This window comes from Herpailurus yagouaroundi, unplaced genomic scaffold, assembly GCF_014898765.1.
Source record: "Herpailurus yagouaroundi ecotype Mexico unplaced genomic scaffold, PumYag 142, whole genome shotgun sequence".
Lineage (NCBI taxonomy): Eukaryota > Metazoa > Chordata > Mammalia > Carnivora > Felidae > Herpailurus > Herpailurus yagouaroundi.
Window position 1 is genome coordinate 59,693,257 of NW_024412397.1, and position 16,311 is coordinate 59,709,567.

At 36.3% G+C, this 16,311-nt stretch overlaps 1 protein-coding gene across 4 annotated transcripts in view; it reads left to right on the forward strand.

Annotated features, from left to right (window-relative positions):
* Nucleotides 1–16,311, forward strand: part of ANKRD12 (ankyrin repeat domain 12) — a 130,687-nt gene that overhangs the window by 28,938 nt on the left and 85,438 nt on the right. For all 4 annotated transcript variants that reach the window (XM_040479399.1, XM_040479395.1, XM_040479397.1 and 1 more), the window contains exon 2: nt 8,232–8,369. In XM_040479399.1, the coding sequence (XP_040335333.1) occupies nt 8,283–8,369 (87 nt within the window). In that variant the 5' untranslated portion in view covers nt 8,232–8,282. The remainder of the gene's footprint in view (nt 1–8,231; nt 8,370–16,311) is intronic.

Genomic DNA, 16,311 nt, shown 5'->3' on the forward strand with positions numbered 1-16,311 from the left:
TCATCCCAAAAGATGCCCTCCTCAATACCCATCACCCACCCTCCCCCCCCCCCCCCCCGCATCAACCCTCAGTTTGTTCTCAGTTTTTAAGAGTCTCTTATGTTTTGGCTCCCTCCCTCTCCAACCTTTTTTTTTTCCTTCCCCTCCCCCATGGTCTTCTGTTAAGTTTCTCAGGATCCACAGAAGAGTGAAAACATATGGTATCTGTCTTTCTCTGTATGGCTTATTTCACTTAGCATAACACTCTCCAGTTCCATCCACGTTGCTACAAAAGGCCAGATTTCAGTCTTTCTCATTGCCAAGTAGTATTCCATTATATATATAAACCACAATTTCTTTATCCATTCATCAGTTGATGGACATTTAGGCTCTTTCCATAATTTGGCTGTTGTTGAGAGTGCTGCTATAAACATTGGGGTACAAGTTCCCCTATGCATCAGCACTCCTGTATCCTTTGGGTAAATTCCTAGCAGCGCTATTGCTGGGTCATAGGGTAGATCTATTTTTAATTCTTTGAGGAACCTCCACACTGTTTTCCAGAGCAGCTGCACTCACACTTTATGTAATCTTTATGTCCATAGCATAACAACTTTACAAATTCTGTTATCTACTCCTGTCTCCAAAGTTCTCTTCTAGCCATCCTGCCAACTGGAGGTGTTTTTTCCTCTTGTCCCTTTCTTGCATATAGTCTACCAGAGTTTTGTCTTCTTGAATTTTTTCCTTAACCCTCCCTTCTGTTGTCATGTTGAATAGCTTTTCCCTGCAGATTGGTCCCAAGGTTTATTTCCTTCTTGATTACTTTTTCAGAGCATTTTCTCCACAAAGATTGGCCTCTTCCTATAAGCGATTTTGTATCCTGTGATAGGAAGATAAAGTTCTCCAAATTATTAGCCTTAGGATGAAGAGTAAGTCATAAAAAAGAGCAACTTACTAATATTTCCTGAAGAATCAGTTTTGTTATACTAAGACACCTGTCAAGCCAGACTTGGCATCACTGCAGTTACCTCCACTTTCAAGAAGGGTGGTTATCCGTCTTAAATACAGAGAACAAACTGAAAGTTGCTGGAGGGGTCATTAGGTGGGGGGATAGACTAAATGGGTAATGGGCATTAAGCAGGGCACTTGTTGGGTGTTACATGTAAGTGATGAATCACTATATTCTCCTGAAACCATTATTACACTGTATGTTAACTAGCTTGGATTTAAATTAAAAAAAAAAAAAAGGAGAATGCTTATATGTATCACTGTTCTTGTCTGGAGTTAGCTGTGTTGTTTCAATCTGCTGTTCTTGTTATTAAATTATAACTTAGCATTAGTTTACTCACGTTGCTACTTATTAAATTAGTTACAGTTGCTTGGTTAAACTTTACATTTTGGGTAGTGATACTCATTTTTGTCAGCAAGTTTTGAAAATTTCCAATAACTGGATGTTTTAGATACGTATGCATGTGTCCCCCCCAAAATGAATTGTGCATTTTGTCCCCAAAAATGAGTTGGTCAGATTCCTTTTGCTAAAGCAAATGCACATATAATCCAAGAAAGTTTGCTTATAGAATACTTTTTCTACTAGGAAGAAGGATTAGGTAAGGTGGATGGATGGTAGGATCTTTTTTTATCACCTTACATATGTCAAGAGATTTAAAATACAATAGTTTTCTTCCAGTTATGTGATCCCTACTCCCACCCCAGCATCAAAAGCAGGTTTTAGAGATCCCAGTGAAGGAGGCTTTGAAAAATCCAGTTTGGAAAATACTGTTTAAAGTTCTACTTAAATGTAAAGGATTGTGTAAAACTTAGGTCATTTCCTACTTATAATCTAAAAGAATATAAACTGTGGTTTGCAAGCTTCCATTACGACTATTTTAAACTGAAAAATCTAGGGGCACTTGGGTGGCTCAGTTGGTTAAGCTTCTGACTCTTGATTTTGGTTTAGGTCATGATTCCAGGGTTGTGCTGCATGTGGAACCTACTTAAGGTTCTCCCTCTGCCCCTCTCCCCCATTCATGTGTACACATAGTTGCTCTCTTTAAAAAAAAAAAAAAAAAAATCTACAGAGGGCAGTAACTGACGAAGCAATAAATTTTCTATCTAGAATGGGAGAGAAAAATAAACTTCCAGAGAAGACATTGTTAAAGATGAGAAGAAACTAATAGTTGCTGCACATACTTCCCAGAAAAATGGAAACAGATCAAAGAAAAGAAAGCTATGGAGCATTTATGGCATAAGTAATAATCAGTAGAACAAAATACATATGATACCAGTGTTTGAATGCTCTTTAGGATCAATCTTGTAAGTTAAAATACTCTCACGAAGAGTTATCCTGTGAAAAAAGGAAATGACAGTTAAAATTTTTTAATGAGACTCTCAGGCTGCCTGATGTAGTGAATTTTTAAATGAAGATGGTACTTCACACATCTGCATGCATGCATGTTATGTATATATATGGTTTAATATGATCGAGAAATCTCCTGTCTTAAATAAACAGAGCGAATCATTTTCTAATGAGATTTTTTTTATAATATCAGTTCAAATACTAATTTAAGTTGGTTTTTTAACTTTCCTAATGATGAAGAACCACTGGGATACTTGTTAAAAGTACAAATTCCTGGCTCCATTTCAAACCTACTAAATCTGTATTTTGATAAGCACTCCAGGAGTTTTTTTGGTTTTTTTTTTTTTTAATCATCAAGTATGACTACATCAAACTAAAAGCCTTTTGCACAGCAAAGGTAGCAATGAAAATACATGGAGAAATGGGAGAAAATACATGCAAGCCATACATCTGGTAAGGGAATAATATCCAAAATATATAAGGAACTCCTACAACTCAGTAGCAAACAAACTCAATTTTAAAATGGCCAAAGGACCTGAACGTTTTTCCAAAGAAGACCTACGAATGGCCAAGTATATGTAAAGGTGCTCAACATCACTAATCATTAGGGAACTGCACATCAAAGCCATGATGAGATCTCACCTCACACCTGTTAGGATGGCTGTTAACAAAAAAGCAAGAGATAGCAAGTATTGGTGACAGTATGGTGGAAAAGGTCCCTTGTACACTCTTGGGAATGTAAATTGGTGCAGCCACTATGGAAAACAGCATGGAGGTTCCTCAGAAAATTAAAAATAGAACTGCTGTCTGATCCAGCAATCCCACTTTTAGGTATATATCTAAAGGAAATGAAATCAGTGTCTCAAAGTGGTATCTGTAGTCCGATGTGTGTGTTGCAGCATTTAGTCATGATAGCCAAGTATGGAATCAACCTTAGTGTCTGTTGATGGATAAATAGACAAAGAAGATGCAATCTTCATATTTACAATGGAATATTATTCAATCATTAAAAAAAGGAAATCCTCCCATTTGTGTCAACATGGATAAACTTAAAGGACATTATGCTAAGTGACATAAGCCAGACACGGATAAATATTGTATGATCTCACTTATATGTGTAATCTAAAAATGAACTCATGGAAACAGAGAGTAGAATGGTGGTTGCTAGGAGCTGAGGACTGGGGGAAATGGGGAGATGTATATAGCATGGTGACTAGTTCATAATAATGTATGCTTGAAATTTGCCAAGAATATAGATCTTAAGTGTTCTTACAACACACACACAGATAAAATTAGGTGTCATGATAGATGTTTTAATTAGCTTGGTTGTGGTAATCATTTCACAGTATATATATCAAATTGCCACATTGTACACCTTAAATATAAATAGTTTTTGTCAGTTATATCTCAGTAAAGCCAGTGGGGGAAAGATAATGAGGTGTGATGAGAGTGCACATTCTTTCCTCCCTGTTGATCTTAGGAGACAGAGCATTCGAGTTCTGTTCTATTACTGGGAGTTGTTTGCCATTGATGAGTATGAAGTTTTATCAAATGCTTTTTCTGTATCTGTTGAGACTATCAGTTGGCTTTTATTCTGTTAATACAGTGAATTGCACAGATTGATTTTCACACATTAAGCTGACTTTGAATTACTAGGATAAATCCCAGTTGGTCATGATGGATTGTCCTTTTTATATATAGTTGGGTTTAATTTGCTAGTATTTTTATTGAGGATTTTTTTTGGCATATGATCATGAGATATTGTATGGATCTGTAGTTTTCTTATAAAAGACTTACTCTGACTTTTGTACCAGGATATTGATGGCCTGCCTTATAAAATATGTTCCTGCTTCTTTCATCTTTCAGGAGAGGGTATGTAGAATTAGCATTATTTCTTCTTTACATGTTCTGTGAAATTCACCGCTGAAGCCACCTGGGCTTAGAGTCTTCTTTGTTTTTAAATATGAAATCAATTTCTTTAATAAATATTGAGCCACTGAGATTGCTTCCTTCAGTGAGCTGTGGTAGTTTGTGCCTTTCAAGAAATTTGTTTCACTTAATTTGTTGAATTTATTTGTGTAAAGTTGTTGATACTATTCCCTTATTACCCCTTCATGTGTTTGTAGGATCTGTAGGAATGCTCTCCTTTTATTGCTGATTTTGGTAGGTCTTCTCTCTTATATCTAATTTGTCTTACCAGAGATGGCAAATTTTTAAAATTTTTTTATGTATTTATTTATTTATTTTTTTTTTTCAACGTTTATTTATTTTATTTTTGGGACAGAGAGAGACAGAGCATGAACGGGGGAGGGGCAGAGAGAGAGGGAGACACAGAATCGGAAACAGGCTCCAGGCTCTGAGCCATCAGCCCAGAGCCCGACGCGGGGCTCGAACTCCCGGACCGCGAGATCGTGACCTGGCTGAAGTCGGCCGCTTAACCGACTGCGCCACCCAGGCGCCCCGTATTTATTTATTTTTAAAGAACCAGTTTTCAGTCTTACTGATTCTTCTTTATTTTTAAATTTGGATATATTCCTGTTATCTTTCTATATTTGATTCTGGTTTAATTTCTTCATAATGTGAAAACAAAATTTATATGATTTTAATTACTTTAAATTTATTAATGTTTGTTTTTGACTCATGACATGGCCTATCTCAGTAAAATTCTGTGTGCCCTTGAAAAGAATGTATATTCTTTTGTTGGATACATTTTTATACAAATGTCAGTTAGATCCAGTTGATTTGAATTGATGGCGTTTTTCAGTTCTTTTATATATGCTTGTTGATTTTCTGTCTTACTGAGAGTAGTTGAAGCCTACAACTATAATTATGAATTTGTCTATTTCTCCTGTCAGTTTTATCAATTTTTGCTACCTGTAGTTTGAAGCTCTGTTGTAATTGCATATACATTTAGTGAGCTGATCCTTTTATCAGTGTGTAATAAGTAAAGTTCTTTGAGAACTGTTTTGTCTGATATTAATGTAGTTACTCCCAATGTTCCTTTGATTAGTGTTTGCATGGCATATCTTTTTCCATTCTTTTACTTTTTAACCTACCTATAGAATTACATATGAATCAATTTCTTGTTAATAGCTCATAGTATGGTCATTTCCCCCCTGTTTGATGGTCTGTTTTTTTCTTGTTCAGTTTTCCTATTTGTTTGTTTGTATCTCTATTTCCAGCATAGTTAACGCATGCAGTGTTACAGTAGTTTCAGGTATACAATCTGACAGTTTTTTTAAATTGGTGTGTTTAGTCCATCTGCATTTCATATCATTATTGGTATGTTTGGATTAGGTCTATCATTGTTTTGTTTGTTCCTTCTGTTTTTCATTCTTCAGTTTTTCTTCTACTGCTTCTATTGGGTTATTTTTATATTTTAAAATATTCCATTTTAATTTACCTAGTGTGATTTTGATTATCCTGTGTATAATTGTATTGGTTGATCTGGCTTTACATTATATATTGAGGTCACAGAACCATGTATTAAATGCTTAATATTAGTTGATTGAAGTAATATTTTTAGAATCTAATTTTGGTTTTTATTCTGAAGTTTTCCAAATAAGGTGATTGAAAGATAACGTAAGCTTTTCCTAACATATAGTCTATTAATATATTATATTGCTGTGTATGGTTTTTTAAAATATTTGTTTATTTTGAAGAGCAAGAAAGAAAGCAGGAGATGGGCAGAGAGTGAAAGAGACAATCCCAAGCAGACTCCATGCTGTCAGCGCAGAGCCCGACACAGGGCCTGATCCCATGAACTGTGAGATCATGACTTAAGCCAAAATAAAGAGTCAGATGCTTATTAACCAGCTGAGCCACTCAGGTGCCCCTCTATCTGAAATATTCTTAAAAAAATATTCATGACACTCCTTCATTCACCAATAATGTGCTTTGCTTGATCTACAAAGTGCTTTATCTTTATAAATCTCACCTAGACTAATGCCTGGTGATACTATGTAGATCCATTTTGCTTTTGAGTCAGAGTTCTTCTGATTATATATGACTCCTAATTTTAACTGTAAGCTTTACACAGGGCTAGTTTTGAGGACAGTGCTATGTTTAAGTGATTGTTTATATGGTATCAGTTGAAACAGTTGCATGACCCCAAGGTAAACTCTGCCTGGTGTGTAGTATCAAAAAAGTTTCCTTATTCAAGTTTATTTCCTCCTCTATAAAAGATTTGAAATATTTGACCTTTGGCAGTTTTTTTCTGTTGGAATGTAGTCTGATTTGGCTATGTTTGGATTAATTTAATCTAATTTTGATAATTTACAAGCTAACTCAGTTCATTTATGTGACTTTGGGTTTTGTTTCGATTGAAATCAAATATTTTATTTTATTTATTTTTTATTTAAAAAAAAATTTTTTTTTTTTAATGTTTATTTATTTTTGAGACAGAGAGAGACAGAGCATGAACGGGGGAGGGTCAGAGAGAGAGGGAGACACAGAATCCGAAGCAGGCTCCAGGCTCCGAGCTGTCAGCACAGAGCCCGACGCGGGGCTCGAACTCACGGACCGCGAGATCATGACCTGAGCTGAAGTCGGACGCCTAACCGACTGAGCCACCCAGGCGCCCCGAAATCAAATATTTTAAATCACCAATAGAACAATTCGAAGAACACAGAAGATCTTACTAATCCTCTGTTTAATAATTCACTTAGATGCTAGAATGTAGCTTTACTTAGACCTATAATATTCATCTATAGGAAATTTATAGCATGAAAACTAAAAATTACGCTGGTCTGTTCTGTTTATTGTTGTGGTCCAAGTCTTGCTTCTGTTGGCCAGCAACCTCAGTTTAGCTCAGTAGTATACAGTAGAGCTCTTTGTGATAATAGGAATGTATCTGTATTGTACAGTAGTTACTTTAATTTTAGTTAATTTAACTTTCAGCAGCCACATGTAGCTCGTAGGTCATCAGATGGCAGTACTGGTCTAGTCTCATGACTTCCCTTTTTTTTTTTTTTTTAATTTTTTCTAATCTTTATTTTTGAGAGACAGAGACAGAGTCAGAGTGTGAGCAGGGGAGGGGCAGAGAGAGAGGGAGACACAGAATCCGAAGCAGGCTCTAGGCTCTGAGCTGTCAGCACAGAGCCTGATGCGGGGCTCGAACTCATGAACCGTGAGATCATGACCTGAGCCGGAGTCGAACGCTTAACCAACCGAGCCACTCAGGTGCCGTGACTTCCCTTTTTATATTTAAAACTCCCTGCTTGGAATTTTTTTGGGGGGTCTAAAATGTAAGCTTAGGCTTCTATCAGGGTCCTTGACCTATTGCAGAGCAGGAGACAGAAAACTGAACAAGTTAGAAAGAAAGTGATATATGACATAATTATAGTAGGGTAGGAATTCAGTCAATGAATAGATTGATAAAGTGACTCTAGAGATGTCTGGGAGTTCTGTGAAGGAAAATAAACACTCCCAAGAATTTTAACTTGGAACGGTTTCATAAATATAATCTAAAATGGTAAAATTGCCAACCAGACCTATCCAATTCTTGGTTGGGTCTTCAGAAGTAAATTCCAGACCAATACTGAACTACCAGAGAATCTGTTAGAACTTTCTACCTTTAGAGACAGGCTGAAATGACAAACCCTTTGCCACTGCTTTCACTTCTGCTGCTTGTGGTTACCTGGAAAACTGGAGATTAGGTATTAGTCTAGAGAAGGTGGAAAAAAATATAAAAGTAGTTCTCTTTTCTTCTTTTCAGTGACAAATTGAATGGACTTAAACAAGAGAACTTTAGAAGCTCAAATTCTTAAATGAAACCTTACTTTAGACTAGGACTTACAAAGACAGATAATAACAAGTTACATTAACTGTGGTGTATACCTTTAAGTAGGTTTTTACTGCAGATGTATACAAATAACCCTCCTATGTCCATTCTTTACAGATCCAGGATGAGAAGACTGACAAAAGAAGAAGCTAGCTGAACAGCTATAAGATGCCCAAATCTGGGTTCACAAAACCAGTTCAGAGTGAAAATTCTGACAGTGACAGCAATATGGTAGAAAAACCATATGGAAGAAAGGTATATGATTATCTTAAAGATGGGTTGACTCTTTTGGAACTGGGAAAAACTCCCCATTGGTAATTTTAGTAATTACCCATAAAATAAAAACAGTTGGATGCCAGTTAAATCCAAACCATTTATCTAATTCCTTTAAAATTAAATTGGATTCCTGGGATAAGATTGTTTTTCATTCCCTGAGATAACACATTTACTAATATGGCATATTTACTTACGAAATAATCATTGAGAGGGGGTGAAAAAAAAATCCAAGACATCACAGTCATTTGGCATTTCTTTCTCCACTTCCTGACCCCCAGTATCAAAACACATACACGGTAGCAGTTCCATTTTCCTTGTCTTTAGCCTTGGATAAATTTATATGACTTTTCTAGCCTCAGTGTATTTCTCTGTATTGGAAGACAAGACTGCTTTATAGAATTGCTGTGACAATGAAATGGCATCAGTATGGTGCCTAATGCAATGCTTGCTACATAATATATGCTCAGTAAATGTTAACAGTTTTTGTTGTTTATTGTTAGTGATTGGCAACGACCTGTGATTGTCTTTTAACATCTATCCTTCTTCACTCCTATTTAATTTAGGCTCTCAGAACCTTCATTTAGACTTCTGCAATTGTCTCCTAACTGGTCTCACTGTTCTTAGTCTCTTCTGTGGTTAATTTTACACAGTATCCCTTTTTTTAAGCTTATTTATTAATTTTAAGAGAGAGCACGTGTGCACATGCATCAGTAGGAGTGGAGCAGAGAGAGAATCCCAAGCCGGCTCTGCACTGTATTGCAGAGCCTGATATGGGGCTTGATCTGACAAACCGTGAGATCATGACCTGAGCTGAAATCAAGAGTCGGATGCTTAAACCGACTGAGCTACCCAGGCGCCCCATTACACATTATTTTTTAATTTTTCTTTTTGGTGTTGTGTTTTGTTTTGTTTTTCCTTTTTATGTCTTTTCTTCCCCCTTAGTCTTTTTTTTTGTTGTTGAAGAACATCTGAAATGGTTCCAGTTTTTGGCAAACAAGAATAGAGCTGTGATGAACATTGTATACAAACACTGTTTTTAATAGCTTTATTGAGGTGTAATTTATATACCCTAAATTTCACTCATTTAGTGTATGATCCAGTGATTTTTAGTAAATTTATAGAGTTGTGCAGCCATCATCAAAATCCAGTTTACACCATTTACATCATTGCTAAAAGAGCCTCATGCCCATTGCATTCAGTCCCTATTCCCACACCAACCCCAGGCAACCCCAAATCTGCTTTCAAAATCAGGAATTTTAAGTTTCCAGACTTTGTTCTTTTCTAAAACCATTTTGACTGTTTAAGGTACTTTGCATTTCCATCTAAATTTTATGAAATTTTCTACAAAAAAGCCTGCTGGGATTTTTATAGGGATTTTATTGAGTAGATCCATTTGGATAGTATTGACATCCTAACAGTATGTCTTCCAGTTTATCACTAGAGAATATCTCTCTGTTTATTTAAACCTTCAGTTTCCATCAGCAATACTTTGTGTTTTTAGTGTACAAATCTTGAGCTCTTCTTGCTAAATTATTAGTGTTTTATTCTTTGGGATGCTATTGTAGTTAATTTCATTTTGGATTTTTCATTGCTAGTATATATAAATATAAATGATTTGTATGTAGGGATTTTCTATTCCATGATCTTACTGAACTCATTTATTGGTTCTAAAAGTTTATGGATTCCTTAAGATTTTCTACATATGGAATCATGTCAACTCCATATGAAGATAATTTTACTTCTTTTCAAGTATGTGTACTTTGATTTTTTTTTCGTACCTGATTGCCCTGGCAATCTTTGCCTTTTGATTAAAGTGATTACTCCATTTACATTTAACATAATTATTTATAGGGTTAGACTTATATCTTCCATTTTGTTCTGTGTTCTTATGTTTCATATTTTTTTTGTTTTTCTTCCTTCTGTGCTCCCTTTTTAAGTTTTTTTTAATATTTACTTTTGAGAGAGAAGGAGACAGAACTCAAGTGGGGGAGGGGCAGAGAGCAAGAGAGGGAGACACAGAATCTGAAGCAGGCTTTAGGCTCCAAGCTATCAGCACAGAGCCTGATGTGGGGCTCAAACCCACGAACCATGAGATCATAATCTCAGCGGAAGTTGGACACAACCAACTGAGCCAACCCAGGCACCCCTAATTTTAAATATTTTTTAATATACTATTTAAATTTATTATTTTTTAAACTGTGTTTCTTAAATTGTAATCTTAAGATGTTGATCTGTCGTTTATACTGTGCATCTAAGTATTATAAATTAATAGTGACTTAATTCAGTAAAATATAGCAACTTAGTTCCTGTATAGCTCCATTTCCTCCACTTTTTTCGTGTATCTATGTATCTATACATGGATTCATCAACATTTGTTACCATTCCAATAACAGACTATTATAATTTTATACAATTTTATCTTTGAAAAAAATAAGAGGAGAAATACATATTCATACAATTCTTTTTTACCTATAAATTTGTCAGTTTTGTCAGTCTTAATTTCTTCTTTTTATAGACTCAAGTTATTGTTTGGTTGTCATGTTCTTAACTAAGAATTTTAGCATTTACTGTAAGATCTTCAGCCGTGATTCTTTACGTCTTCATTGATCTAGGAATATCTTGATTCTCCATATTTTAAAAACAATATTGTTGAAATGTAATTCACATACCGTATTTAAAGTGTATATAATTCAGTAGTTTTTAGTATATTTACAGAGTTGTGCAGTCATCTCCACTATTGATTTTAGAACATTTTCATTCAAAAGAGAAACATTATGTACCCATCAGTAATCATTTCTCATTCTGTCCCCAACTCCCACAGCCCTAGGCAGCCACCAATCCTTTCTGTCTGTATAGAATTGCCTATTCTGGATGTTTCATACAAATGGAATTATATAATATGTGGTTTTTGTTGACTGCTTGCTTTATTTTCAAAGGGCAGTGTTGTTGGATATAGATTTCTTGACTTTTTTTTCTTTTAGTAGATTGAATGTCACTCTACTACTTTCTTGCTTTAACTGTTTCTGATAAGAAGTCAGCTATTAATTGTTTTGTACCTTTGTCACAATGAATTTTTTTCACTGCTTCTCTCTCTTTGTCATGTGCTTAGGATTCTCCCTTGTGTTTATCCTTTTTGGAGTTTGTTGAGTTTCTTGGATCTGTAGATTTAAGGTTTTCATGAAACTTGTAATATTTAATTTACTGATTTTCTATATGTGTGTGTGTGTGTGTGTGTGTGTGTGTATTTTTGCCATCTCACATCTGCTGTTGAACATATCTAATATATTTGTAGTTATTTTGCCTTTCATTTTTTTTTGTGAGCATGTGAGTGGGGGAGGGGGAGAGAGAGAGAACAAGACAGAGAATCTGAAGCAGGCTCCAAGCTCCGTGCTGTCAGCACAGAGCCCAAAGCAGGGTGTGAACTCCAAACCGAGAGATCATGACCTGAGCTGAAGTCGGGGACACTTAACTGACTGAGCCACCTAGGCGCCCTGTTACTTTGCTTTTCAAATCCATTATTTCCATTTGGCTCTTTCTGTGATTTTTCCTTACTGGTATTATTTGATAAGTCGTTATTGTCATACTTAAAATTTTTAAACATTGTTTTATTTCTTTCTTTATAATAACTTTCAAATCTAGTATATGGGCTTACTCAGAGAAATTTCTCTTGAATACTTTTTTCCTTGCTTTTTTGTATGTCTTAATTTTTATTGAAAACTGGACAATTTAGGTCATATACTGTAGCAGTTCTACAGTTTTGGGTGCTCATTATTTTCCACCTGAACCTTGTGATTGTTGCTAAGTTGGTTTTTTGTTCGTTTGGTTTGTTTTTTGGGTTTTGTTTGTTTGTTTTTGAGTAAAATGTTAGGAGTTTGCAGTATTTATCACAACCACTGGTATCCATTTTTTTTCTTTTTATATTTTAGTCTTGCTTCCACAGAGGTACCCCTGTGTCTGTATAAATTAGTCAGCAGCCATTGATTGGTCAGGAGTTGTACTCAAACATCATGAGCCAGTCAGATTTCCACCTTCTACAGGCACACTTGCCTGTGTTGGGGAGTGCATTCAATGTTAGGGTATTTTTGAAATCTGTCCTGGCATTTACTTTTTGTTGGGCTCACCTGGGTTTTGCTGTGCTTGTGTGCAGTCAACTAATGATATGTAGAGGATATGGACCCTCTCAGATTTCTTCTGCATGTACACATAATCTCCCTGTCAGTGAGAGATGCATGGAGAGCTTAGCCCTTCTCTGATCTTTCCCATTGATCTTCTCCTCTCAGCCAGGGATGTGTGTCAGTCTTATCTGGTACACCCTGTGGCTCTCTCATTTCTGTAATCTCCCTGTTAAATTTCTTGCTTATTCACCGGCTTGATGCTCTTCTGCAGCAGGATCACAACCTTAGGCTAATAAGATGTATGTTTTTTGCCCCCTCCAATCATTTCCTACCCTCTGCTATTTTTAGAAACAGTGCATCTGGATAGGCTTTTTACACCTTCTTTGCCAATTCGAGTTGACACACTCTGGCAGCAGAGATGCTGCTTTTCTTGCCAGCCCCACCCTGGTAGCACTTCATGCAAACTAAGCATCAGCCAGGGAATGTGAGAGCATTCCCCAGGCAAAAATGCCAAAGACACTCACTGTTCTTGTCCATAGTTCAGCAGTTTTTCTTGAGGGGAAAAAAAAATGCTTCTCAATTTGTTGTTTGCTTTTTTTCAGTTTTGGGAGCCTTAAGGTGGTTGTTTTTGACAATTTTGTCTAGATTTATAGTTGTTTCTTGGGGAGGTAAGTTGCTAATACCTTTATTCCTCCATAGACGACTTTCCCCAAATGATATTTTAATTTGCCAAATGTGACAAATCATAAGCAAAGTATTTTTACTATTCCTTTTATTTAACAAATCTTACATTGGATTCCTATTGTGTTATATATTCTTTTATGACACTTGGAATAAAACAGTGAGTGGTTAAGCCATGATTTAAGTCTTCATGAAGACTCTAAACTCGAACACTCTTCCTGTTTGTCTGAATGTTTTGCTCTCAGGACCCCTTCAGTGTAACTAAAGATCCCAAAGAGCTTTTTTATATGTGGGTATATCTGTTGATATTTACAGTATCAGAAATTGAAACTGAGAAAAACTTTAGATTTTTTTTTAACTGGTTTAAAAAATACATATGTGTATGTTTACCCACATAGTATATTTTTGTGGAAAATAACTATATGTTCCAAGACAAAAACTATTAGAAGAGTGTCATTGGTTTTGCACGTATCTTTAGTGTGTGACTTAACAGAAGACCACCAAATTCTCATCTGCATCTACATGCAGTGTATTTGGATATCACTTGTCATGTGTCTAGAGAGCTGCAGTATATATTCTTGAGAGTATGAGAAAGGTGTAGGTGGCACCTTAGTGTTACTGTGAGCATATTTCTGGCCTTGCAGATCTTCTGAGATGGTCTCAGATACCATAATTTAAGAATTTCTTTACCACTGTAAGAAGCACATTAATCAGAGTATTGAGTGTATAATGATGGGACAAAAAGGAGAGAAACAAACAATTCTAGAGGGGTCAATAATGGTGTCACAGTAGAAAAGTTACTTAGTCTGGATTCTCAAGGATGACTAAGTATTTGGCCAGCAGGAAAGTAGGAACAGAGGACAGTCCAAGATGTAAAAAAGACCTAAATCTGTTACAGTAATAGATACATATAAAGTTAGGATGTGGCCTGTGGAGGATGGAGGGTGGGAAGTAAGCATTAGACAGCGGCCAGTTCATTATGGCCTGATGTGTTGCTAAGGAACTTGGAATTTATCCTGTAGCCATTGGGCCAAAAGGGTCATAGTAGAGACCAGTTAGAGTGTTTTTTAAAAAATCCAAGCAAAAGGCAGTGTGGGCAGTGGCTATGGGGATGGAAAGAGTTTGGCAGACATAAAAGATGTTGAATGAATTAAACTTGTGTATGTAGAAAAAGTAATCTGGATCCACCCTGAGTTTGATTGAACTATTCCTTGAGAAGGAATTTAGGAAATAGAAGAATTGTTGTTTTCAGAAGAATGTTTGGTTTGTACTTGTTGAGTTGGCCATCAGAACATCCAACAAGAAGTATTGGTAGGCAGTTAGATAGATCAAAGTCCAGAACTCGAAACAGCTCATTGGAAATGAGGATTCGTTGAAAAGGTTAACCTTATCATTATGGAGATAGAACCCAAAGAGAGTAGAGCAAGAAGGAAGGAGAATATGCCTAGGGAAATTCAAATACTTTCAGAATCATCTAGAGATGGGAAACAAGGACAGAGAGAACCAGGAGAGATTAAACAGAGAAGAGTAGCTAAGGGGGTCTATATGCCAAGTGCCACAGAGATGAACAGGAAGAATGAGGCCACTGGATTTTGTCAGCTGGGATACCTTAAAATGTCTTTGTGTGGTAAAAGTAATTTCAGTAGAATTGTAGGGACGGAATACAGTGCTAGATTTGAGGAGAGAATTAGAACTTTCATTTCTAAATGTTTGAATATAGTGAAGGTTGCATTTGTGAAATTATATTTGGGCTGCTTGATGTCAGCTTGTTAAAACTTCTTTCTTCCTGGATACTTTGTATGTATCTTTTGAAAGCTGCCAGTAAATATACAGTAGTGGCAGAGCATTGGCCTCATAAAAATGTAGAAACAACAGCAAAAAGCAGACATTTTTCACTAACATTTTTATTAAAAACATTGTTTCGGTAAGTTAAGAATACTTATTAATCATTAGATTTATACAGGGGAGTCTGGGTGGTTCATTCGGTTAAGTGTCTGACTCTTGATTTCAGCTCAGGTCATGATCTCACATTCATGGGTTCGAGCCCCACATTGGGCTCTGTGCTGATAGCTCCAAGCTTGCTTGGGATTCTCTCTCTCTCTCCCTCTCTTTCTGCCCCTCGTGCACTCTCTCAAAGCTAGATAAACATTTTTTAAAAATCATTAGATTTATATCATAGGAAGAATAAATACAGAATATTATATATTTCCTTTATGAACTTTTGGCTTACCCAGAGTGATATATTTAACTGTTCTCAGTCTCTGTTCAATCATTCAGTACTTTTTCAAGATCACATACTTATTTTGTTTGGGTAAGGGTCAGAAACTCTTCTGAGGCAATGCACATGGTGCTTATTGCCATGTTTTACAGGATTTCTGAGCAACTTGACATTGAAAGCTGTTGTTAAAAGTAATTTTCTGGGGTGCCTAAGTGCCTCAGTCAGTTAAGCATCCGACTTCAGCTCAGGTCATGATCTCGTGTGGGTTGGAGCCCCTCATGGGGTTCTGTGCTGACAGTTCAGAGCCTGGAGCCTGCTTCAGATTCTGTGTCTCCCTCTCTCTCTACCCCTCCCCCTCTCACTCTCTCTCTCTCAAAAATAAATAAACATTAAAAAAATTTTTAAAGTAATTTTTCTCAGTTTTAAATAGATATTTGACCTCTTATTTGTACCTTAAGAAGAGGAAGGGCTATGGGGCGCCTGGGTGGCGCAGTCGGTTAAGCGTCCGACTTCAGCTCAGGTCACGATCTCGCGGTCCGTGAATTCGAGCCCCGCGTCAGGCTCTGGGCTGATGGCTCAGAGCCTGGAGCCTGTTTCCGATTCTGTGTCTCCCTCTCTCTCTGACCCTCCCCCGTTCATGCTCTGTCTCTCTCTGTCCCAAAAATAAATAAACGTTAAAAAAAAAAAAAAAAAAAAAGAAGAGGAAGGGCTATAATTTCCTGCTTATAGACCATGTTAACTGCTGCTGCTTACAACAAAATGAAGTTAGAAGGGAGGGTAGGAGAGGAAGCACAATCATATTAGCCAACTGTATATTTGCAAAGCATATTCTTTTGTTTGTCTTTTCTTTAGTGAGTGAGTGGCCCTAAAGCCAGCCTCAAGCTTCTTCTGAGTTTTTTCTTCCATA